Below are 27,769 nucleotides of genomic sequence, written 5' to 3'. Positions count from 1 at the left end.
GTCGCTTGTCTTTACTACAAGGTACTGGATGGTGGTGACAATGGAAGGGAGAAAAAAAAAATGTCAGAATGATAGAAGGCTCTGAGAGATCCTAGTGAGACCACCATCAGTGCGCTGGCTTATTCACCATTCACCATTGTTATTGTCAAAAAAAAAATAGCTTTGATAAAAGCTCATGAATACAGAGATGAAACGGCCATTCTGTAACGGATTATACCTTCTCCACGCGCAGCGGAGCGCCGGAACCACTGCAAATTTAATTAATCTTTGCTTGGATTTCAACACAAAAGGCTTGAATGGGGGGGAAATTAGATAAAGACAATATAATCCGACAGATGAGCATTTCATCACGACTTCTCTGGTCAAGGGAAAAGTAGCGCGGCTTACAGCGACCTCCTTTCCGTGTCCATATTAATTGCTTTCTCCGAGTTTTCCGCGACTCCTTCGCTCCTCCCCCGACAACTCGAAAACATCTGGCGCGAGCATAAATCCCCCAATCTTAAACCATTTAACACTTGTTTGCTTTGTGTCGTCCCTCGATCTCGCGCTCCCTTCCGAGGGCAGAGGGCTCTTGACGACTCAAAAGCTTAATTTCTCCTCTTTTCATTTCCTTTCTCAGCCTCCCATTGTGGGCCTTAAATAAATAATCATTTACAGTTCATTTTCACCGCGTTTTCGCACTGCAGCCGGGTAGAGACTCAGGTGGGCACGAGTATTAATAGATTCCCTCGTTTGTGACGTCGTAGCAAATCACACTTGCGCACTTATTTGTGTTTTCTATGCTTCAACGCATCATTAGCCTTTTTATAAATATATCAGTTTATTTCCTTATTTGTACCCTTTCAATCATCACTCTTTTAACTTTAATCTTTAAAATGATATTTAACCCAAAATATATATACAATATATATTTAAGGTTTTAGCGATAAACTAATCTCACCATAACAAATATATTTCGATACACTTGCATCACGATTTCAGAGGACGCTGAATTGTTTTAACATCTTGTGATTGTTCCAGTCTCTTTCGGATGAATTATTAGAAGCACAAATATGTCTAAACACCAGCTTTAAAAGCAGCTGGAGTCTGATGTATCCTCCTGTCCTCAGTCATCACCATGATCGCGGTATTCCATTGTTCCTCTAGGCGCGTAGGACGTAATATTTTCTAGCAGACAAGTTAGATGGCAACTCCATATTAAAATGTTTTATCACACTATTAAAATATAAAATATAATAATATAAATTAAAGTAACCTTTAGAAATATGTATTCATTAGTGTATCAGAATTCAACCTCACTTCATTTTCATACTCTCGTGTCGACGTGTCGACTAAAGGTTGGGATTATTTTCAGAGTAATCTGTTACTTTTTAGAGTTATAGACAAAAATGTTTGTTCATTATAATGTAGTGAATGATGCTCGGGTGTCTTCGTCTCATTAAATGAGACCATATTTTACGTTAGTTTGTGGCAGAGGTTTAAAGAATATCAAGCAATATAATCCAGAAGTACTCAAGGTAAACATTGCGAGTATCACTGTATGCACTCTGAAAGCGCTTCTGATATTTCTGGATTATATTGATCGTTATTCTATAAACGTCTGCCACAAATGAGCGCAAAATTTAGACTTATTTAATGTTTTCCGCAACTATTCTTCGTGTCGAGGCTTCAATACAAGATGGACATTACAGGCGAGAAGTATGGACGTATTTGGATGTTTAGGAAATATCTTTTTGGAGGAAGCTCGTCAACTGAGCTCCAGTTGCTACATTAAAATGAACAAACATTTTTGTCTAAAAATGAACAGATTACTCTGAAAAGAATCCCAACTCTTGGTCGACATGGGCGAGTAGAATTTTTTTTTTTTTCTCATTGAAACACATTGTAATTCTCAGTTTGTATGCACAATATTTAGGATGAAGTCTTAGCAGCTTCCGCCAAAAACAAGTTTAAAATATAGACTTCGAAAAAAATTCCAGAGCAGTTCTCCTTATCGAGGCTTCAATGCGAGAGGGACGTTACACTCGAGTAGTTTTGTAGTATTTGGATGATTTTAATTGTGTCTTTTTAGACAAAGGATGAAGATCATGCTGGACTAGAAGCTGGACTAGAAGCTGGACTAGAAGCTGGACTAGAAGCTGGACTAGAAGCTGGACTAGAAGCTGGACTAGAAGCTAGCCTAGAAGCTGGACTAGAAGATAGCCTAGCAGCGTCCAGCGTTACAGACGAGTACTTTGGAGGTATTTTAATGTGTTTTTTTGGACCAAGATGAAGAAGAAGTCTAGGGTCAGTTGATACATTAAAATAAACATACATTTTTGCTTTAAACACCAAAAAGAAACCGATTACTCTAGGATTACTACAAGAAAATGAGTGAATTTTGGGTGAACTTTCACTTTCTCACCACCTCTCTCTCTCTTGCTTGTGTTCTTTTAATGAATATTGTCCTCGCCCGGTCTCCACTTTGACAAAGGCCTAAAAGCTTTGTGGGGTCCTAAATGCTAAATGCCACTCCGTCTCTGCCAGACGACCGCTTAGCCTCCGCGGTCTCCTTGGTGACGAGTCCAGTTCTTGGGCACTTGTGCTCCAGACGCTGATTTGTGAGTCCATATTTAATGTTGCGAGACTTTTCCTCGGCGCGTCAAAAAAGAGAAAGAAACGTGGTGGTATGGACGGAGACGTGGATCCTCTCTTTCATTGTCATGTGAATGCATTATGTTTCCTGTCAACAAGCTCCTGGCAAACAAGGGGCCCCTCTGTTCTCGGTGCCAGGGCTGGAGCGGCCAGACCCCAGTGAGGGGCAGCTCGGCTCTGGCACCGTCCAGCAGTAGTTTAGCTCCGCGCTCACTGCTGTTGGCCACGTCCCGCATCAATCCGTCTGTGACCAATAAGTCCTGAGGAATTAAAGGGAAAGATTCCTAAACACTGTTTAATTACGGCCTGACTTTTTAAAGATAATCTCAACAATCCTCAATTTAACCGACATCTACCCCGTGTCTCCAAACATTTCATAAAATACCTTTAGCAGCTAAAAAAACCTTTTTATGTGGCCTGCTGAGGGGTTTGCTCAAAATAAAGAGTGAGTAAAGTAAAGTTTTAGGTATGAAGTAAATGTTCTAGTTGATATAATGACTTATCAAGATACAAGAGCTGCAGCGATTCATCGACCGGATGATTTATTGACACAAATATCTGCTTTTATGAGGTCAACTTGATCGTCCGATTAAATGACAAATATACAACCATTATATTTATAAATATTTATTTCATTCCAGAACAATGGGATGTATTGAGTCTCCAAAATCGAAGGTACAATATCGTAATCATAAACATTCTCTCTGTTAAAGAAAGTTTTGTCAACTTTTGTTCAGCACTTAACATGGAATATATTTTTTTAAATGTGCGGGATTGTGTCCGACAATCCAGATATACACTTTATATATGATTGCATTACATTTTCACGTTTGAAAGAATCAACTGTCATTGTGAGTTATTATTCTAATCACGACACGCATGTTTCGCAGGGGTGGATGTAAGACGGCGATTGCATTCATTTCCATAATGGCTAAAGTACTCAGAGGAATGTTAGAAGGTTCTAGAAAGATACAAATGCCAAAACCAACAAGATTCTTTCTCTTGTTTTTCACATTTTATGTGTACTCGTCTCATTTTTAGTTAGTTTTCGTATGTTCTTCTTCTGTCCAATCAATAAAGTTATGTCCTCAGAAAACTGTTCCATCAAATACATTAGTAAGGAATTACAAGATAAGTATTTTGCTTTTCTCGCTACTTTGTGTCATCAGGAACTTTTTCCGAATACATCATGAATTTCTTTTAGAGTAGTCAAGATATCTCATAGTATCTGATGTAGTAGTACTAAAGAGTGAGCCTTCAATATTTGTTGCTTTCATCATATATGAAACATTAGCAGTTTTAGAAAACACGCTTTCACAACACACTGCACTAGAGAACAGTTCTGTCTGCACCACGGAGAGTGACAAATCTTTAATTGGATTGTGGATCCAGATGGTAATCGTAATTATTTCCTAATGTGTCTGCTTTAGAGAACAGACGACTGAAATGTAATTTGATTGGCAGACGTAAATATAAATTCCATGTGGTGAAGACTGAAGACATGGCTGGATCATAGGACTGGTGGCAGAAAAGTGCAATACTTGGCATTAGTATTAATCAAAATAACATTTGAATTAATGCTCTTTCAATCGCACAAATGATAAATGATCATTTCTACACATATTGAGAGCCTCTCTGACTTGCATTCATCTAAGAGTGATGCCAGGAATAAACCTCCTAAATCAAACCGGTCATCCTCATTAAAAACAGCTCATGGCCTTTGTCATTCTATAGCCATATTTCCACAGCATCATTAATGGGTCTTAAGCAGCGTGTTGCTTATTGATCCGTCTGACAGAGACGGATTCTTTGATACACAAATGTCCCTCCAGAGGTCGGCCCTCTGGTCCGCGGCCCCGCATCTCACGGGGACCAATTTATGCCGAAAAAACAAGCCTAAAAGCAAGACTTGTCCGTGCTCGCTCTGCATGACTGTGACAGCAGGTTGTATCTGTGACGCTCGACATGACTAGAGCTCATGTTTTATGAACGCATCGGGCTTCTGTCCTCTGCCCAGGTGAGGCCTGGACGGGGATTGGGTTTTGTTGATATGTGTCAAACACTGCGAAAAGAGCTCAGAGCGAAGCTGATGCATTTTTAACTTCTTTTCTTTTTACCTGGGAAGATCAACCGATTGCTTCCTGACAAGGGACACACTGAAGGTTGATGTTTACAGCATCGCAGAGCTTCAGGAGGTCAAATGGGTTTCAGCGGGATACATGGAAGAACAAGACACGACTGACCAGGACCAGTGTTTGGTAAATAATGAAGTTGAAAGCTAGTGCTCTCCGAGAGTGTTGATCCGTTTATATCTCATCCATCCTCCTTAAGTTAAACACGAGTGTAAACACTATCATCGTGAAGAATAAAGGTAGAACTGGAACAATAGACTGAGAGGGTTGGGAACCTCTGTTGGGGAACGTCGAAATACAAAAAGAGGAGAAATACTTGTAGTTGATATTGTTGCTCAATATTTAATGAAGATGTGTGTGTTGGAGGTATTTTTGCTGTAAATGTGCCCTGAGATGAACTAGTCATGTACCCAGTGTCTCCTGAGCCTCGTTTTTTTTTTCTTGCAAATCTTAAAAGTTTCATGCACTTCAGGCTAGTTCTTGCAAGGTATTCAAACGTTTTGATGCACAAAGGTTGCTCTTTTAGCAGTTGGAAAAACAATATAATCAATTTTATTGCCCTGCAAATACCAACAGTACCAACAGTGTTTCCGGAACTGCCCTGCACAACACATTGCACAACACACTGCACACACGTGTGTTTCATTCTGTGACCCGTGGACGGATATCGTAATTTGATATGGCTATACTTCTACCTACTCTAGAGCAGTGGTTCTCAACCTGGGTTCGATCGAACCCTATGGGTTCGGCAGAGCCTCCGCCGCGGAGGTCCGGACACACCCGAATTATCGTATAAATTTGTGATGACACACCATGCTACACTGTTTGGCCAATCTGTGCTGCGGTGAATTTAGTGCTCAGTAGTCAACGTGCAACTGTCGTGGTAGTATATGGTGTGATTTCTTTGTTAATATTTTAATCCATACTAACTATGTTGGGAAAAAGAAGAAAGTGGTCGGACGAATATGTACAACATGGATTCACATGTAAGTAAGTAAGTAAGTAATATTTATTTATATAGCGCTTTTCGAGACCAGGATCACAAAGCGCTTAAACAATCAAAACAATACTCAAAAAAGTACATACTTTAAAGATCAAGATAATACTGAGAACAACACAGGAGTTCGAGAAATTCAAGGAAAAGCCTGAACAAATAGAAACGTCTTAAGGTGTTTCTTAAAGGAGTCAGTAGACTTCATCAAGCGCAGAGAGAGAGGAAGATCGTTCCAAAGCTTAGGAGCAACAGCCTGAAAAGATTTCTCTCCTCTGGTCCTGACCCGTGTGTGAGGAACCATAAGTAGATTCTGATCCACAGACCTCAGAGCCCGAGTTGATCCTGAAAGAAACTGGAAGCCAGTGAAGAGTTTAAAGGATCGGAGAAATGTATCACATGTATCACAGAATGTGATGGGAGTGAGCGTACTATCTGCATGATTTGCAACGCCAAGTTGAGCAACTCTAGTCTCGCACCTGCAAAACTAAAGGAACACTTTAGACGGGGAATACAGAAACATATCATATACATATCTATGTCTTGAATTTAAAAAAAAACATATTTTATTTTTCATTAAAGAGGGGTTCCGTGAATGGGCATATGAAACTGGTGGGGTTCGGTACCTCCAACAAGGTTTAGAACCACTGCTCTAAAGTATAAAAAGTTTTGTACAAGATTTGAACCCGCAACCATCTCACCACTGGCAGTCATGAGTGTGTCTGTTTGACCAAGGTTGTGTTGGTTGATTAAGATTCAAATGTTACTTGAATGACGACTGACTTTCGCTGGATTCTTAGATTTTAATTATTTTTTTCCTCCCAAAACAAGTTTTTATTTGAATGAAGAACATTTTATCGTGAAAAAAACGTCCGTCAGTCGAGGTAAAACTTTCCCAACTTTCATCAAAAACAACCTTCAAAATATTTTAAAATCCAAATGGGACTCCAGTCCATTTTCAATTCATCCTTATTTACTGTGAACATTTCCTCGCAAAATTTAATTAAATCCCTTTACCACCTTTGAGTTTTGTTATTTAGAGATTTAGTCTTTATTTTTAAGACTTGAATGGAATAAAACACACAATGAAGTTCAATGAACTATATTATTTTGCAGGCATGATTGGAGACTTTACTTTAAATATTGAACTTATTATTTGTGATTGAAGTTGGTAAAAAACACTTATTTTCAGCTCGGAAAAAAGGAAAACATTTCCTTAGGGGAATCTGGAGTGACATCATTCATTTTCATGACCATGGTAGATTTACTGCATACAATAAAGCACATGTGAATCATCATCGGCTCCATACCGGTGTCAAACTTTAACAACTTATTCGACTTATTGTTATTCGTTCCACGAACATTACCTTCAGCGAAGGCGGGTGTTTTTTTCTCTGGCACATGCGTCTTTATAACTTTGACTTCCAGGACGTCTGAGCCTGGACTTCTCTTCCGAGGTTAATTGACCTCCGGAGACTCTTCTCTCCTCGGCGATAATGAATGGATTATACGATTATTCTGCTTTAGCGTCAGATGTGAGATTTGTCGAGCTTTGAGAACTGAAGAGGCTCATTATTTTTTTAAATGAGCCATTTGAACACAACCATCTCATGTTTTCAGCGTTTCTTTGATGAGGCGGCAGTAACGTTGCCAATAGGAAACACAGGCTCCATTTAGATAAACAAGATGTTGAAAGTTCCTCAAGCGTTATTCTGTATCCCGACTTCCTGAAGATAGTCTTGTGAGTGTCAGGAAAATCCTTGTTTAGGGTTTGAGATTATTTATGTAATGTTTTTCCCTCTAAAAAAGACGAGTTTTTATGCATTAAACGTGACTTGCCGCTCAGGTGAGGCCATAAATATTTGATGCGCAATATTAAAAGGTCTGATCATCAATGATTAATAGTCTTTGTGCTGTAATGTAGGTTAGGGCCCGGGAGGCTCGCGACGCTGAAACCTAAAACAAACAAATCATTCTCGATAAAGAAAAGCATCTTTAAACATCTCAGCCTGGATGACGATCAAGGAGGATCAACCCCCAATAAAGGTCTTTTATTCGCTCCATGAATCTTGGTGGAGATTCCTTCTCGAAACGCGGCGTCTCATCGCACCTCCGCGATAAAAGAAACGACACGTCTCCCGCGAAACAAACAAGCGGAGAATCAGGTGCGAACACCGTCGGCGATGAAACCATGTGTGAACGCATGCCAAGGATGTGTTTATTAATGACGCGCTTTGTTCGGATTTAAGAGGCGCTCGGAGTCCAGAGGGAGCGCGGACTGGGCACGTTATCTGCATCCCGGCTACCTGGTGATCCTCCAGCTGAACACATGAAGAACACACTCTCCCCTCTGGGATTCTTCTGTTTTCCTTCAAGCTGCATTTTATCTGCGTCCCACTGAGCATGTTTTCATCTGGAGGTGAAATCAGAGGAACGTCTGCTCGCGTGGTTTAGAAGTTTAGATATGAAGTAGTCACGGAAAAAAACGGTCATTTTTAATGGCTTTGAATTCTTTAAACGCTTGTTGTCAAAGTGACCCGAAAACAAATGTTTGAGGTATCCCTTGTGTTGTCTCTGGGTCAAGGTGAACGACCTCCACCTGGGTCACCTTGACCCAGAGCTGACAGGGAAGTTTAGATAATCACTGATGGACGGAAATTGAACTTTGTCGTTTAATTATGACTTTAAGGTCTTTGTTTCCCAATGATGCTACCAGAAGACTTTGAAAATATGTATTATATATATACTAATACAATGTATAAATATATATTTATAAAAGACAGCGCAAGACTATCAGATCTAAGCCAAAGACTAGTGTTGTAATATTTTAGTTCCAGACTATTCTCAGACTAAAGACTTGTAAAAAGACTGAATCTTGTAGGGTCAATTACTACAAGGCTACTACTAAATCATTGTTCCCCGAAAATAACATAACTGAATGAAAATACAAGACGGGTATTTATTATTTATTATCTTTTTTTAAATTAATATTCTTTTGAGTAAATAAATCAAGACAACCTTTAAAAGAATGTAACAATCAAGGAAATTAAAACGTTTATGCCATTGTGTATTTAACATATTATTTTGTTCCTATTTATATTATAACTCCGTTTGATTTTGATCATTTTCAATAGAGAGATGGAGAAGTTTAACATGTTATATTTCAAGTTTTCTGAGAGTTATAAATGGCAAAAAAAAAGTTAAAGAAACCTTTCCTTCAGAAACTTTTCTAAATTATTCTGGCCAAGGTCAAAACAGAATAAAAAAAGGGATGAAGGGAAACATTTTTTTTTCTTCCAATGTCTACTCGAGAGTTTGCTTTCATTAAGCTGTGATGTCAGATCAGGCTGGAGCTTTCTATTGCATTCCAAACGATAAAAGGTATTTGAATGAAAAGTAAAAGAGTTGAAGGCTAGATCGGTTCTAATCTGTAATACATTGACTTCTGGGAATTGTAAATTGGGAAATATTTAATGTTAAATTGCGGAAAAATTATGAAAGAAAATGGAAAAAAAAAACAAACTTAAAATGGGTAAAAAATAACAATGATCTTTATATTATGACCAGAGTTGTTTCAATATTTGACAAGAACATGTTCTTGTAGTTTCTCACGATCATGCAGACAGAGGTATTATTGGAAGCTAATTGTTGTCAATGGCCAAGAAGTTCTGTGTATATATATATATATATATATATATATATATTGAAATGTAAATTACATTTTTTGGTTGTGGATATTCTCATTTATCTTGCATAAAAATAATTTGTCAACAACACATTGACTCAAAGCACATGTGAACCAGAAGGACAAAGACGAAAACAGATACATAAACGTCAGAAGGGTATTTTCAGGGGCCCGGGTCCCACGGAAACCGACAGGTTTGTGATCTGTTGCATTTTAACACCCCTTCATTCAGCTGCTGGTGAGAAGGTTTACAGCTAAGGCGGTGTGGTCTCCATGGAAACTGCCATTCCTTCAAAAGGTGTTTGGCAGTCACCGCTTTGGTAATGGTTTGAAATGTCTCCACAAAGTGCTCAGAGGTTGAGATTAAATCCAACCTGCCTGCGGTCGACTCACGCTGTCAGCAATCACGTCGCTTCAGACGCAAGAAAAGCTCATAATGACACACAGCGAGGAAAACAAGGAAACGTCGCTGAAATCAGCTGCTAATTTCAGGGGCGAGTCAGACGACTGGACTAGTCACCGTCTGGTCACGTGATACCGGTGAGAGGAGGCCGCCGTTATTCTAGAGCAGCACTGAAGGAAGAAAATTCTTGTAATTCACTTTTGATGAAAGCATTTTCTAAAACTAGGCGAGTGATTTGTCTTGGCTTCTACTGATACTTTTGAAACAAAAACGGAGATTTATGATTTAACCAAAAACATTTCCTCGTATTTATATGAGCTACTGCGATAATATAAAACGGAACAAAATTTAATTTTGTCTGGATTATGTTCTGTCTGGAATATTTTGGGTAAAAATGTTGTCTTTGCATGAGATAGGGTTGCCAGGTGAATTCTGATGTGTCCGGAATCGTTGTCATCATTTTTAAATACACATTCAATGTTTTTGTTCTTGAGACCAAAAGTTACATCAGGGAAAATAACGAATGGAAATAAAGAACTTAAACCTTCATTTGATGTCTAGTTAAGACCAATATGGTAGAAAGTATTACACTCAACCCTAATTCCATGATTAACTTTTTTTTAATTTTTAACGACAACCAATAGTGGGCTCAAGTGCTCTTACTTAGAATTTTTTAAGTTTATTCTAGTTGAGTAAGTAGCGTTTTTGAATGTAATATTCCTAAGGTATTTTTGTTACAATTAATAATGAATTTATATTGATGATGAAAAAGTTGAGTTTATCCTGATTTTAAACTTAATTTTTACTCAATTACAAGAGATTTTTTCCCAAAAAAGTTATCTGAAAGCTATCAAAATAATTAATATGACCAATAAAAGTTATATTATTTACCAATGTTACAATATATTCAATATATATTTCATAAAGCAGCTTTTATTGTATGAATTCTGTGTAAATTCCATAAATAAATTCCAATTATATAAGATATGTTGTGGTTACAGAGAAGAGAAGCTTGATACATTTCCACCTAAGTTTGTTTTACTTTTCATTGACACAAATGCAGATCAGCGGGTTCCTCAGAATATAAAGTTGTTTGTTTTGTTTGTGTGTTTATGCCAGTGTGTCTCATTTGTATGCAACACCGGCGCCTGTTTCCAGGGCGCTCGCCGCTCATTGGTCCGTGTCCATTCAGTCCAATGAAATGAAAGGCAGTTGAAAGTAACCATTCGATCAAAATGGAAAGAAAATAATTCTTTAAAATTTGTTTTAATCATTGATTTAAAAAACAATTCCTTAAAATGTCTTAACTCGTTAACTTTAGTTCATCTCCACAGTTGGACAGGAAACCCAAGTCTATCATTTGTCTTATTTCCGTGCATCAATTCCCAACTGGAAGCAGTAATTTAGGGCAGCACGGTTCTGGGAATCGTGGAGGAAATATTGTTTAGGGAAATTTACTTCTAGCAGTGTTGGTGGGCACATTTTGGCACCCGCAGGCGTATAAAACATTCATTTAAATTCCCACTGATTGCATAATTTATGATGTATCAAAAAATGAAGCTGCAGACACATCTACAAAGTATTTTCTGTTATGTTCTCAGTGGCAGTTGGCAGCGAAACAAACCTCCCATCGCCGTGATGAAGTCGAGTCGATCCTCGCGGACACGCTTCTAATTTGATGTTCAGGAATATATCGTATTGACTCGTGGTTTCATTATTGACCCGTTCGTATAAGTAATGTCAACACTTGAGTCGGTTCAAGATCGAAGAGATGAATAAATACTTTTTTCAGTTCTTTTCTTCATGAGCTGGATTAAGAACAGACACAATTTTAGTCTCAATGGTGAGAATTTTTATTCGTCCATTCAGAAAAAGCATCTGATATATTCACCCTACAGGAGGTTGATAACTTCTTAAACATAGAAGTCTTCTTTGTAAGTGAGGCAAAAAATATACTTATTTTGAGGCTATATTTTTATCAATTACAACATTTTCATTCATTAATTTTCTGCCGCTTTATCCCTTGTGAGGGGTCGCGGTGAGTCTCTATCCCAGTCTCATTGGGCGAGAGGCAGGGGACACCCTGGACAGGACGCCAGTCGGTTGAACACATAATGAAGCTTCATAAAGCAGTGTCACGTTGTTTAGAAGTCAATAGGTGGCGCCAACAGTTAAAAAATGATGTGATGTTTCATTAGAATGGTTGTCCGGAACAATGGAAAACAGTGCAGAGACGCCATCTAGTGGACTCTGATGATAATGACACTGCTTCATGAAGCTTCATCAGAGCATCTCTACTATTAATCCCTCTGGAGATTTCCTACGGAAAATTGGGTTTCCAGTTCACAACAGACGATGGTTTTATTAAAACAAGAACAAAGTCAAAATAAAAGAACAAAGTGCAAAATTATGGATAGATAGATTGAATTTATCAATCCTTCTTGAGCTCTCCTTTGGGAAAAAAGGTTCCAGTATCACAGTAGACTTCATAAAAACAAGAGCAAGGTGCAAACAAAAGAACAAAGTGCAAGTATCAAGAACATGAATCTAAATACATACCCAGTAATTTCTGGACTTTACTATACACATGGTTTGTTGCAGGACTAGTCTAGTTTACTGTCCACCCACACACCGAGGTCATACAATTATTTTCCCCAAAATGTTTTTTCATTTGTTTTGGATTTTAAGGAATATGATAGTATTCTATTTGTTAAAAATAAATCATAAATGTAGTCGCAGCGTTTACATCTCTGGCTCTTACAAAGACACAGTTTCTTTTAATGTCATTCAACACGGTTAAAAATGAAACTCAAACCTATTCAAGAGCCAAGGTCTCGAGTTTGTTTATCTAAAATGCTTTAATGACCAAAAAAAACCCTCTTAAATCTTGATAGATGGAAATCTGGTCTGTGAGGGTCCGGTGAAGACGAATCTGTGCTCAAGTCACACACTGTTAGAAAGAAAATGACCGAAACAATATCATTAAAACGGCTTCATGCACGAGGTGGGAACGTTTTGTGCGTCGCTAATGCGTCACACAAGATTGTCATGCCGTGAAAAACACAACAAACGAGTGATTACGTCATAAGATAATCGTAAAAAAATGATGCACGTGAAATCTAATATTTAAAAACGATTTCCAAAAAACAATCAAGGTGTCGAAAATTGTGTGTGCGTAAGAGATTTGTCGGCCTGTGTGTGTGTCGACACGTGGCGTGATGCGTTTCGCACATGTTCCTGTTGACTTTTGGGAGGCCATGCATCCGTGCACAATAATTACTGAATGCTCAGTACCAGGCTTTAATTAACTAACCCGGGCATGGTGGATCATTTGTCAATAACACCCATAAACACACACAGTCGCACAGTCACGTTCCTGCGCCTCCAGAGGACATCAAATTGACTTATACTCTCGCTACATTCCAGCAGTTTATCGCCACTTCCTGCACATTTACCTTTTCAACCTTTTACATAAATGTCACACGATCGCTGGTGTTTGCAGCCGCACGCTTCGTTTCCATGTGAAGAGACGCGACGCCGACGTACAATCGGCGTCGCCGGAGTATGAAGCACACATGAGTGACACGACTCAATAGGCAATTACAGCCCGAGTATCGAGTGCGACTCCCGACAGGAACAGAGATTTCGTCCGCCCACCGAGAGAAGCCAATGTTGCGTTTATTTAATCCCTTTTTTTTCAAGTGACGTCACCGGAGTGAGACGACGCTGCGTGATCCGACCTCAGGATTCACCCTCGGAACAAAGCAGTAATTGTGTGTTTTTTTTTTTCTTCTTCTCTTCCAGGTTCATGGCTTGACCTGCACTCTGGGAAAGGTAGGAAAAAAAAAAAAGTTTGATCCCTCCTCCAAATCTCTTAATTCTGCCTTCCCTTTCATCGGTGTGCGAGAGGAGAATGATGATGAGGAGAGTTGTGTGTTGTTACCGTGTGTGTGTTTCGAAGTGGTATTGGTTATTTATGGTTACTAGCAGTTTAACACAATGCTGTTTAAACAAAGTAGTTCACCAGTACTGTATCCATTTTTATTTTGTATTACATTTTATTTTGTCCTTCATATCATATTTTTTGCAATACATTGTGTATTCTTTTATTTTTCCATTACAATTAATGTATTTGTGTTGCAACTAAACCTCCGGCCACTAGATGGCAACAGTTATTACGTCCTCCGCAGTTAAAGGAGCTATAAAATCTGGCAAGATCCCAGCGATGACTGAGGATGAGAGGATACAGTAGTCTATTTTATCAAAACATTTAACATGACTGTATCGTTGTGCTAGTTTTTTTTTCTTCAGCATAGTTCTTTTATGATTGACAGTTCACTAAAGTGTGTTAAAAAATAAAATCATTTGATTTTTAATTGACAATTAACATGTAAAATAAATATTAACAGCATTTGTTAATTTTTGTGTTGCAATTGAACTTCTAGCCGCTAGATGGCAGCAGTCGATACTACCTTTGCAGCTAAAGGAAAGATCCCAGAGATGACTGAGGATGAGAGGATACGGTGACTCCAGCAACTTTTAAAGCTGATGTTTGGACATATTTTGGTTTGAAAACTAATTAAATCCGTTACGACTTCGTCAAGAGTCATGTGGTCTGTAAATACTACAACACCAGAGTCAAGTACTGGACCATACTACACATATATACTTGTTACTACACTATCACAACACCAGAGTCAGGTACTGGACCATACTACACATATATACTTGTTACTACAGTATCACAACACCGGAGTCAGGTACTGGACCATACTACACATATATACTTGTTACTACACTATCACAACACCAGAGTCAGGTACTCGACAATACTACAAATATATACTAGTTCTTACTAGACTCATAAGGATACTTACATTTTCTACTTGTTACAGATACTTGGGGAAAGTATTCAATACTTGATACCATTTTAAAAATCACAACCCACCAAATTTTAAATTAATATATATTTGTTTACAAGTAAAATGCGAAAATAACAACTTGTAACAATGAGAGAACGTAATTGTTAAATATTGATAATAAAAGCGGTACAACTTTTGAAAATTTAACTCCAACTATTAACTATTATAGTGCAAAAATAATAAAACAACAAAAACAATTAGAAGAACATATTCAGAAGTTATTGATGCATTTTTAAAGCAGTATTTATACTGATGAGACATTTTTGCAACAATACTTTTTTGAGTGTCGATACTTTTTAAAACCCCATTACCTACAATACGCAATATATCAAATCGTTGCTACCGTATCATGATGCGTATCGTATCGCCTGATTCTTGCCGATACACTAATAGTTGCATGTAAATGAAAAATGTGGATAACATGTGATTTATGGTGTCTTTAATAATCTCACATAAATCAACACGACAATTTCGCACACACCTGCCAGTGTGTATCCAAGCTTCCCATTATAAAGTCCCGAATTATAAACATTCCGATACAAAACGTGTTTGTATTTCATCATCATTTCAATCATGGACCCAAAAGCCCCTTTTTTTTTTTTATTTCTGGCAGATGGACTCTCATGGTAAATGTCTGTGGCCTACGCTCGGTAGATCCCGGAGTATTTTAGTCCAGAATAATCCTCACCATCTGCTGTCTCTTCTGCAACGTTTGAGTGCTCAGTATCTCTCTTTCTCTTTATTTCCTGCTGCATTCATTTCCCTTCGCCGTGTTCTTTCTGTGAGCTCTTCCTGCCATTCAGTGGATCTCTCTTCACACATCTCAACCTACAGCGAGTTCCTCCGCCCTCGTACACTCAGTCCCAAGATGACTGCTCCCTCTTCCTCCTGGGCTCGTCCTTTTATTCATCTCCTCCTTTTTTTTTTTTTTTTTTCCTCCAAGATTCTAATCCGCATAACAGCCTTGAACTCAATTTTAATTTTCAATTTAACTCCTTCTTGGGAGGATTATTGTCACATGCTTAAGTCCTTCGCTTCCTTTTATGCTCACGACCTTTAAGAAAGTATTATTTCAAACCTTTATCTTTTTTATTAAATAAAGCATATTTTTTTGCTAAATTTGATGCAGTAAAGAGAGATATTTGTTAATTTTTTTCTGATTATTGTGATGTTAATTAATCTTTATTTAAACAAGTATTCTAAAGGGTTTACTCCGGGCACTCCGGTTTCCTCCAACAGTCCAAAAACAAACAGATGATTGGGAACTTGGAGGGAATTGTCCGTAGATATGAGTGTGTGTGTGAATGGTTGTTTGTCTTTATGTGCCCTGCCACCTTGGGGTCCTGTCCAGGGTGTCCCCCGTCTCTCGCCCCAAGAATGGGATGTAATCGCCATAAGGGATTGTGCGACAGAAAATTAATACATTTAATTTTAAAAGAAAATTTCTGTATATATATATTGAATTTCTTTTTCTTATTTTTGTTTATTTATGTACATTTTATTTTTATAAAATTACATGAAAAAAAATAAGAATTTCCCTCTTTTTTTTTATCTCATGGCAAAATGACAGATTGTATTTATACTTGAAAATGTGATATTTTCCCACATTTTACTGTTGTTTTTTAACCATATATATCTATCTTGAACTGAATCAACCATGATTTTTCTTTCATTGTCTCTAATCCCATCCCATGCATTTTTGATGTTTTAAGTGGTTAAGGATGTCGCCGGCTGAAAGACGAGAGCCGCGACCACAATACAAACTGGTACGACATCATGCGTCATGTCGACTTTTCACCAGCTGGATTATCAGTGGCTGACTGGATTACGGTGTGTTGTCTAGTGTGTGTGTGTGTGTGTGTGTGTGTGTGTGTGCGTGCATGTGCGTCTCATAAACCAGACATGGAAGCGATGACTCCTGTGTCAACTGGGTATTTGTTAAAGCTGGATACCTTAAACAGATACAGATACTATAGATTATTTCCAACTGTAATGCTATCATAAAATAAAATAATCTATATATATACACCTTTGTTTACTACACCAGCCTGACCTCTGTTGCCCCACGGACCGGTTTAATGTCAGCATTATTTTCATGGACTGGCCTTTAAATTAAACACAAAAAACTTACATTAAATGGGAGAAAAATAGATTTCTACAACATGCTTTGTCAGCAGAAGCTCTGGGCTGGTTTCCTCACAACATAATGGTCCCAGATTGAGTTTGTGTTTCAATCATATTCGCCACGAAACAGGTTACTTACTTTTACAGGCTGATGACTCCTTTGTTTTTAAATTAAAACAAAATAAATGAAAAAAATAGGAAATTATGTTTGTCTTGTTTCAAGACAAGACTATATGATAAGACATCATTAAGTCTAGAAAATAATCTTATTTCAAGATATTAAAAGAGAAAAATGCTTGTTATTGATAATAAAAAATGGCTAACAATAGCTGCGTTGACCTCAGGCAAGAGGTCGATACAGATCAGAACATGACGGTTCAAGAACTTTCCGTCTGCTGTCCGGATAATTAATATTAATTCATTAAATTTGTTGCTTTTATTGGTGTTATTATTTTATTAATGTAGATGCAATTTGATGGTAATGTCTCTTATTTTACATTAATTTATTGTATTTTATATTTTTTAATTTAATTCATATTATTGAGTAATTTTATTCTGTAACACAAAACAATAAAGGATTCTGAAAAGTTAAGAATACTTTGAAAGTAAACAAAAAAAATAGAAAGATATAGAATATTATGTTCTGAAGTTATTTATACATTTTTAAAGTTGTATCTTATCCAGACAACATTTTTACATCAATACTTTTTTTGTGTTTCGATATTTTTGAAAACCCGATTTCCTACAGTATTGCAATTATACAATAGTTTTATTTTCTATTGTTTTATTTCATTCATATTATTCAATGATTTTATTCTGTAGACAATTAGTGGCAATTAAAGATTCTTATTCTCAAAAACTTAACTTAGAAAGTAAAAAAATATATACATATAATAATAATAACAAAGAAATGTCCTAATAGAAAAAACTAAACAAATAATTTAAATTTTTACTCTATTAAATAAGTTATATTTATGTAATATTTAAGTCAAATTTCTTCCCTATTTATAAGTTTATTTTTGTCTTAATATCTTGAAAAAAATAGACCATTTTGACTAAAAAACTTCAAAAGAAAAAACCCAACATAAACGCTATTTATCATAGTATCACAATATATCAAATCGTATATTTATATTTATTATTGTATTATTTTAATTTCATATTATTTATTTTATTATGTAATGCAAACACAAAAAAATTGACATTGACAAGTAAATTATTTCAGAATAAGAATCTTTTAAATAAAAATAAATAAATATTCCTTATACAAGAAACCAAATATTTTATTTTTTAACCTACATTTAGCTTTAAATATGTTTTCTCTTTGTTGACATTTATTTTTGTCTTAATATCTTAAAAATATTGCACTTAGTATTAAGTATTATCACTAAAAATAATACATTAATTTATGCAATGTTTCACACAGCAATAATTCAAAATACACTATTAAAATCCTTTTTGAAAATGTTTTATTCCATGTGGCCCTGTGATGAATGGTATCGGCCCCTGGCATTGTGGTTGAGGACCACTAGAACCCCTTCTGCATATATTCAGTTGTCGTCTAAAAGTTTTATTTTAGCCTTTTAAAAAATCTCCTTTTTTAAAGCTCAAGGTTTATCAGAATAAATGTGGTTAAAAATTCATCTTAGTCGTTCAAAAGCCTTTTTATTGGCCTCTTTGATTTGTGTTCAAACCAGAACTCTCATCTCCGTGACTATCAAATATCTGCCATGATGTCATTTCTTCTTTTTGTGTTCACTCAAAGCACCGAAATATTTCTCTTACTGAATGACAGCGTGAAGCTCTGAGAGCGACGGCAGCGAATGGAAGCCGTTGAATCCGCCTCACTATTCAAAACGTTTCTAATTGAAATGCTGAAAAGATGGCTTCGGGTTAATCAGCTTACAGATGTCGTCCGTGGTCGACGGTTAATGGAGGGATCTTCGGCGCTGAAGAGTCTATTACCGCGTCTGGAACGTGAGTCGGAAGACATGATCCGACCGACGCTGAGATGGAGGTGCGAAGAAGAACGAATGACGATCACGTCTCTACGTGTCAGCAGATCAACGCCGGTCTCAGTTCCTCGTAATGAGGCGGGAACGAGTCAGATGTACTCGAGAGTTTTGATTTAAGAACGTGGCACGAAGGAGGGGAAAAAAACCTCCTAAATTGAAGCATAAATAACTGAAAGAGACGATTAAGAGGAAGATCTTCGCTCTCACGTCTTCCCTAAAAGGATGTGATGCTCCGAGTGCCTTCGGCTATTGTCAGCCTTTTTAGCTTTGAGTTTTTCTTTGACATAAATCAAACTGATAAATTCAACTTCTTTGGAAACTTAACAGTATTTTTTTTCAACTGTCTTGCAGTGCGAGGAGTATGTCAAGGTGGGAAAGTGTCTACTCGGCAAGAAACTGCAGTTTTGTACTTGATAAAGTTGACGTACTTAAGGCGGCACAATGTGAAAACATTATATAATGATTGTTTTTTATTTTTCATGACTCGCTAAGTATTAATCACTGGTTATATATACATGTATATTTCTATGTTTTTTACACATGTCAAAATATCATATAAAAAAAACAACAACATATATATACAGTATATATATATATATATATATATATATATATATATATATAAAAAAGGATTAAATAATATACATTATAATGATGATGACGATTAAATAAATTAATATGATAATTATATCTCTGTTGTTTTTTCAACGTGTGTGAACAAAAGCATGAAAACCAATAATAAAAAAGAAAACCATCAGTAAACTTCTTGGTTTTCCTGTTTGTATAAACCTTTATTTAAACATCTCTCTTCACAACACTACCGCGCAACATTCCTTGACAAGTAACCGTCTTATAGCAAAGAGTCGGAGATGGAAGTTTCATTCATTGCCAGTGGTGGCAGGGCTTCAGTTTTCAAAACTCTACACCAGATGTGGGTGGTTGAATTTCCTGAAGGGCCACATTATATTCTATAATAATTGTGAGGAGCTACTGAAAAAAAAAGGAAAATAAGCCTCAATATGATGAACAACATTAGAAAAATGTAGAAAAATATCAAATTGTTTGACTAGAAATTCAAGAAATTTAAATAAATAAAAAAAACAGCTAAAATGATCATTTTTATAATTATTATAGTATTTTATTTCCCCCCAGTCCGTACTTTGCCAGGGTCTGTGTTTATGTAAATATTCACAACATGTTGAATGTCTTTGAATATTATTCTTTAGTTGTCGTTTTAAGACAAATCAATTCATGTCACTTCAGATAAACGTGTTTGTTTCTGCGACACACCTCACACACGTATGTTTACATGTGTGTCCGTAGCTGCCGAACCATCCCATAATCCAGTCTCTCCGTCGCTTCTCAAGCTTGTGTGTCGTGAACACGTTCATCTCCAAAGAGAAGACGTTTCCGATTCTCTGCGACTCCATCTTGACTCCTTCAAACCCTTGATGGTTCCAAAGACCCACCGATCTGTCTTTGTCTGCATCCGGCTGGAAGTTCAGCAAAAAAAAAAAAAAGGGTTTGATGTTATCTTCCACTTGGTCCCGAGTCATGAGAGGATTCTGGGTAATGAGCCGGCAGACGGAGCAGCACTTGAGAGGGAGTGCAATGTGAGAGTTTCAGCCTTCAGAAGTGAAATATGTGGATTTGTTTAATGGATCCTTTTCTACTTTTTTTTATCAGAAAATGGGGAAATTACTGAGATTAACTATTTTTAATCAAGAGAATATTATGATTTGAAGGGTTTGGTTTGTTGACGGACGGATTGAAAGGTCAACAAGGGAGACGGAAATACTGGTCGCGCATGAATACGAGCGTCAATAGTTGGGATTGACCTGTTCATAGTCTGTTCCATTCTCGACCCCTCCGTGACCCTGTTTAGGACGAGGATAAACGTCTGATGCGTCGCTAATCTGGGAATCTGATACCCCGTGCTAAATATAGGTAGTTAGTGCTCGAGAGCTTCATTGAGGGGATTAAGCATTCCACTGTTTTTCTGTCACTCAAGTCTCTCTCGTGCGCTAACCTTTACGTCTTAAACACACACACTCGCACACGCACACGTCTAAGCCTCTGTTTACGAGACGGGCGGCGGTCACGGCTGCGCTACATGACTGGAATGCTAGCGCCGGAGTTCACGGTGAGACCCGATATCTCACCTTGGATGTTCCATCGGACTGTATTGTTTTAAGAAACTATAATTCAATTGAAGGTGAAATATACACCGCGATGCATTAACGTTATCGTTGAGGTTTGTTTTTCTATCCTTGAGCTTGTTTTATTATCCTTTTTCATAGTTATATAATTATAATATATTAGGAAAATGTTGTCGGAACATGATCTGGAGCTTGTAATCCATGCGTTTGTGTCTTCTCGCCTGGACTATTGCAACAGTTTGTTTTCATGTCTTAACAAGAAGGATTTGTAGTTGATCCAGAACTCTGCAGCGAGAATTCTGAGCCGCTCTAGTAGAAGAACTCACATTTCTCCGATCCTTAAAACTCTTCACTGGCTTCCAGTTTCTTTCAGGATCAACTTTAAAATTCTGGTTCTTACTTTCAGATCTATTCATGGTCAGACCTTCCATCAGTGATCTGATCCAGCCTTACACTCCAGCTCGGGCTCTGAGGTCTGTGGATCAGAATCTACTGATGGTTCCTGAACACGCTTCAGGACCAGAGGAGAGAAATCCTTCCAGACTGTTGCTCCTAAGCTTTGGAACGATCTTCCTGTTTGATGATCTACTGACTCCTTCAAGAAACATCTTAAGACACTTTTATTTGTTCAGGCTTTTCTTTGATTTTCTGGAACTCCTGTTGTGTTATCAGTTTTATCTTGATCTTTAAAGTATACACTTTATTGAATATTGTTTTGATTGTTTAAGCGCTTTGTGACCCTGGTCTGGAAAAGCGCTATATAAATAAAAATTACTTACTTACTGACTTACTTATCCTTTGTTCAAGTGTTGCATAAGTGATTTAATTCTAGTGTGGTAATATCTCACTAATGAAACATCTTAGGAGTCACTCTGAGCAATAAAATCTGGGGAAAACCCAAATACAACCCCATTACAAAAGGAACATTTTGGAAGAAAAAAAAAACTGCATGAAAAATCACATTTTATTGGAAAAGGTAACACAAATTTGTCACGCAAGATAACTTTGATTATGCTCAGCTTCACATGTAAGGGATGACGTCTGAGACACGTGTTCGTAACAGTCTTTTCTTTTATAGAAGTGAGGAGATAAAAAAATATATTTTTGCAACATTAAATACAACATTTCGTTATTTTCTTTAAAACTTTCTATTAGATTGGTGTCAAAGTATTCAAACAATTTTATACTTACTAAAACTAGCTAGATTGTGTAAGGATATGACAACCTCACCATCACTTTACTATATATAAGTAATTTATATTTGTAAAGTAAGAACCAGAATTTAAAATTGATCCTGAAACAAACAAGCAGTCAATGCAGAGTCTTAAGGATCAGGGAAATGTGAGTTCTTCTACTAGAGCGGCTCAGAATATGTGTACCATAAAGTTATTTATACACTCAGATGTCTTTCGGTTCTGCTCTTCAGTCCAGTGAATAACTATGTTTCTCGGAAGAAAACGCTAAAAATTGCAACATTTTAATTTCCGTCTAAAATCCAATTTCTTCCTCTTGTTGTAGGTTTCTCATAAATAGTCTGTTTCTTATCTTATCCTAAACATTGGCATCTATATATGTCATGAATTAACATTAACATGAATCTACTTTTATTTTGGAAACAGGCATCTGACGGTCCACCTAAAAACCATCGATCACTTTAATAGGCCATCAAGAGTTTTGGGACAAAAGGCCAGATGACCATGCAGAATATTTTCAGCCAAGGACACGAAGAACTTTTACTGCGGAGAGAAAGAAAACGACGTCCTTTATTCTACACAAAGACACTTTGCCGGAGTGACTCAGCAAGAATAATATAGTTGACATTTCAAGTTTCATTAGCAGCATCATCAGTGTCACTAGTTGACAGTTACGATGTAATAGAGTCCTGTTGATGAGTGACTTGATGCCTCGTGTCATAAGTTCCCTTCACTTGTTTTATGACTTTTGTGTTTTTAATTACTTCTCTGAAAACTGATCATTTATATTTGAAATTTAAAATAATACTCAGATTGTGTTTTGGTTTAGTGTTATGTATGAAGCCATGGCTGCTTTATTCATTTATTTGTATTACATTTTTTTTAATGACAAAATTAAAAAAATAATAAATATTGAAATTAAAACAGTAAAAAATGATTGAGCTCCAGCCGCCTCACAAATTAGGGAATCGGTGGTGATTTTGTATTTTGCTGTTTAGTGTTTTATGGATTTTATTAAGGTTTCACTATGAATTTGTGCCAATTTAATATTCTTTTATTTAATCCATCTTTTCCATCTTAACTATAAAATCAATGCTTTATAAATGAGAACTTGGACAACCGATGGAGGGCCACAAAATATCATGTCATGGACCGAAAATAGCCCCTGGTCGAAAACCATTACACTTTTCTTGGGGAAAGATTATTCATATTCGAGGAAGAATCTTATTTTTTTTTTAGTTAATTGCTATGTTTATTCCTATCAAAGTTTTATAAATGTATTGTAAAAAAATGTAGCTTAAGGTCTTATTTTGGAAAAAAAAATACCATCACTTTACTATATATAAGTAATTAAGTAAGTCATTTATATTTGTAAAGTAAGCTCTGAAAGTAAGAACCAGAATTTAAAATGGATCCTGAAAGAAACGAGCAGTCAATGCAGAGTTTTAAGGATCGGGGAAATGCGAGTTCTCCTACAAGAGCAGCTCAGAATATATGTACCATCAATTATTTAAACACTCGGACGTGTTATGGTTCTGCCCTTCAGTAAATAACTATTTTTCTCCCCACTTGAGGGGGGTACAGATGTCACAGCCACAGAAATGTAGGGAAAGGTCAACGTGGACGTCCCGCTGCTCATTACCAGCACTAACAGTATCATTAATCATGCTGCCTTCACGTACAAGAGCTTAAACTGCGAGACGGGTTTCAGGGAATGGCGGCCATCTTGAGAGGACTTCCGTTATATAGGCCACGATATGGTGACAGCAGCCATGTGTTAGTTTGCAACAAGGTCAGTGACTACGGTGAGTGTGGGGTGATAAATGACATGTGAGCGGAGGTGTGAGATGTGAACTCCGGTGGCCCACATTTTCCCTCTCATTATGAATAAAATAACATCATCTGCTTGATTGTTCGCATTCTTGTGGGAACGTCCCAATTTTCGCGTCGGTGTTTTCTGAGTCGCGCCTGTGAAGTCGGGGGTGATATTGTGGGTAACGATGAGGTCAGGTCCTGAGGCTGAGTTACTGTCGGGGCGGGGGGGGTGCTAATTTAGAAAGTGTCGCGTCAGAGTAACGGGAGCCGGAGAAAGACACGAGATGTCGGTGGCGTTGAATATTTGGAATTGAGAGGATTGTTTGGAAGAACAATTCGGAAGAAAATGAAGAAAACAAGGTGAGGAGAATATGAAGGAAAAATGTGCTAGAGGTGGAAAAGGTTGCGGAAGGAAGTGTTCTCTGTGATTGACAGAAGAAGAGGGAAGGAGGAACAGGAAGGGGGAGGTGAGCGAGAGCAGCTGTCTTTAGACGTCTGTCTCCCAGGGATCAGAAACATCCATGTCTGTAACACAAGCAACTTGGAATGCAATAAAAAAAACATCTCTAACTTTTCATTTCTCTTCCTTTAACTTTCTGCGTCATCTTATTTGACCGATGACTGGTGGTCTGGGGGTTCAAATCTGGCCCTTCAAGTCATTTTATGTGGCCCCCGGATGGTAAATCAAAGTAGATAAATGTTTATGTCATTGACTTATAAATGTGTCAGAGTTGAACTTCCAATAGGAGTTAAGAATTTCATTGGAGAATGAAAAGAATCAAAGTATTTGCTCGTTCCACGATCAAAGTTGCAAGAACAAAAGTGGACCCTTTGTGTTATACAGTTTGACACCGCGGTTTATGGAGAGGTATGAAGACCATTCACACCGAGTCTGATTCTGCTCTAGATTTCTGCCTGTTAAAAATCGCCTCGGTTGGTCATTGTGATTCACCAGGACCTGATTTTCTGTTATATAGTGTTATTTCAACTGTAAAGAGTCTTAATAATAATAGTAATATAATTGTGTTTAGTCAAGGAACAGAACCAGGGCCTGGTGTGTCTGGTCCTTCTCACCATCTCTATAAAGACAAAACGTATTTAGAAGCATAAACACATGATGCATGTTAGGATTTCATTGGAATAACTTTTGTAAACCAACAAATAAAGTCTTCCTTATTCAGTTTTACTCACCACCCCATAAAACTTACAAGTTGTAGATATTAGAATTACATTTTTCTTTAGCTTAATATGACGTCAACCTACACATGAATTAGAGACAGCAGTTCTTAAGCATGTAAGTTATAGATGTAATGTTGGGATTGTTCAGACACCCGTGTCGACTAAGGGTTGGGATTTTTTTCAAAGTTATCCGTTCCTGTTTAGAGTCAAAGACAAAAATGTATGTTTGTATTATTTATCATATAAATATATATCATATTATAATGTAGGGACTGGAGCTCTGGTTCATCTTCCTCCAAAGTGACGCACATCCAAATACCTACATACTGCTCATCTGTAACGTCCATCTTGTATTGAACCCTCGACAAGTTGGATCGTTCCGAAGAAAATTAAACGGTTTATATTTTAGCTTGTTTTAGCGAACGTTGCTGGGCTAGCTACATAGCACATCTCATGATGGTGAAACTGAATGCAACACTTGCCGTTTCATTGCAACAAATATTGATTTAGTTTCATCTGCAACACTGTGACTCCAACACTGAGCAAGACAAGAACGTCACTCCGTGACTGAAGACGACAACACCTGCGGGAGATGGAGACGTATGATTGACTGTGTGACAAATTCCTCGTTCTCGCCGACTTCCCGTCGTCTCCACGGCAGCTTCTCTTCTCATGCTGGATAAAAAGTGAGACTTATCAGGCCACTGGCTCCTGGGGTGGCTCGAGTCCTCGTAAACATGAATTATTCTTCATTTAAGAAATGAAAATAATCAAAGTAATTCTCCCGTCATTGTGAGAGAAATAAAGGTTTGTGATGTTCCCCTGGTGTTTGCCAGGTAATTATTGGTAATTACAATTTTCCAAATTGATTTTTCTCGGAGTAGTAACGGGATATTTCAGTGGTTATCAAAGACGCCCATATTAAAGAAATATTCTCTTTCACGACGAGCATCACAAACCCGCCTTTGAATATCAATCTGAATAACTGAATGTTGAGGTGAAGTTGAGGCCTTTTTTTTTTTTTTTTCATGTCGGCCATGCGGGCACATGTCACATCTGCTTCTGAAGAACTCATTACTCAGCAATCATGTGTCTAATTTTTATTTTAGGTGAAGGCCATTGGATATCATTTATTTACACATATGTAAATTATTCAAAGAAAGTGTTTCTAGATGGAGCTTCAAGCAAACTGACTGCAGTCCATGAATGCAGGAGTTATTTCACTGATCATTTCTCTGTTGTGTTGTTGCCTGTAGGCGACACCACGGCGGCGAATGAGAGGATTTTTTGGATCGTAAGATAAGTAAGTAATTAAGTAAAGGTTATTTGTAAGGCGCCTTTCTAGACCAGGGTCACAAAGCGCTTTAACAATCAAAAGCAATACACCACTAAAATATATACTTTAAACATGTTTCTGAGTCTGCTTAACTAACTGTGTTTTATTTTGAAAATCGACCCGATGCACTTGATCACTGGTTTCCTGCCTGGACAATCATATCCACTTCGATGACATGACATGAATAAAATGGAAACCAATTCCTGTTTTCAGTGGCGTGGACTGGAGCTTGTGGTAAACTGGGCTCTTATCTTATGAGTCGTCTCAAGGATTAGCATTAGTTCTATTTTTAACGCGGCCAAAACCGCTTTTGGTTTGAGTCCGAGGTTACATTTACTTATATTAACTCAAGCAGCTTATATTAATCTAATTAATATTTAGCTAATACAGTCCAATATTTTAATGGTATTGTACGTATAATTTGATGGAATAATCAAGCAATCGAATAGTACATATTTTAAGATTAAATGAATATAAATACACAAATGAAAATAAATATTTTACTTGTATATTATATTTTACACAATTAGTGCCAAGATCAATTCCTTATACAGATTTTACTTTCACAACACAAATAAAAAAAACAACAAAAAAAAACTTAACTTTATTGCTTGTGTAGTATTTATTAGCATTAGCAATGAATAAATAAAAACAAACGTAAAACCGTTTGTTGTTGTAAACTTGTAAATAAGTCAAAGTTCAAATTCATAATTTCAGTTTACTTATTCTGGTCATTTTAAAGTTCTTGCCATGTTACAAAGTTGAAAAATAAAATTGCATTTTTGTGTAGACACACCCTCAGATATTGAAATGTTACTTATCCTGGAAAATGGACAAAACTTGTCACTCACAAAACATTTTCAAAGCCAAAAAGAATAAAAATAAAGTGACCTGTATTTAATCGTAATCCTTAAAAATTAAAAGTAATCACAGTTTGAAATAATAATAGAAATATTGTTGTGAGTTTAAATGGCTGTTTTAATAGAAGTCAGAATTGTTGTTATGCAAAACAACTTGCTTTGCTAAGTTTGGTCGCTGGTGTGGTTTACAAGGGTGTGTAGTGATTTTAAATAGCTTCGGGATGTGTAGTGTGTCCTCTTTATATCAGGAATCTGGAGTCAAATTTCCTTAAACTGGGTTCACATTTCAATATCTTAATTATATATTTTTTGCAGCATTTG

General features: G+C 36.9%; 1 protein-coding gene across 1 annotated transcript in view; it reads left to right on the top strand.

Annotated features, from left to right (window-relative positions):
- The window catches only part of igsf11 (immunoglobulin superfamily member 11), a 135,464-nt gene that overhangs the window by 24,421 nt on the left and 83,274 nt on the right, over nucleotides 1–27,769 (top strand). The window contains exon 2 of the mRNA XM_087796205.1: nucleotides 13,650–13,679. Coding sequence (XP_087652331.1) covers nucleotides 13,650–13,679 — 30 coding nt within the window. The remainder of the gene's footprint in view (nucleotides 1–13,649; nucleotides 13,680–27,769) is intronic.

The sequence above is a fragment of the Callionymus lyra genome, chromosome 7 (assembly GCF_982586985.1).
Source record: "Callionymus lyra chromosome 7, fCalLyr1.hap1.1, whole genome shotgun sequence".
Lineage (NCBI taxonomy): Eukaryota > Metazoa > Chordata > Actinopteri > Syngnathiformes > Callionymidae > Callionymus > Callionymus lyra.
Note: the sequence above shows the minus strand (reverse complement) of the source record. Positions and strands in the feature narration are given on the sequence as shown.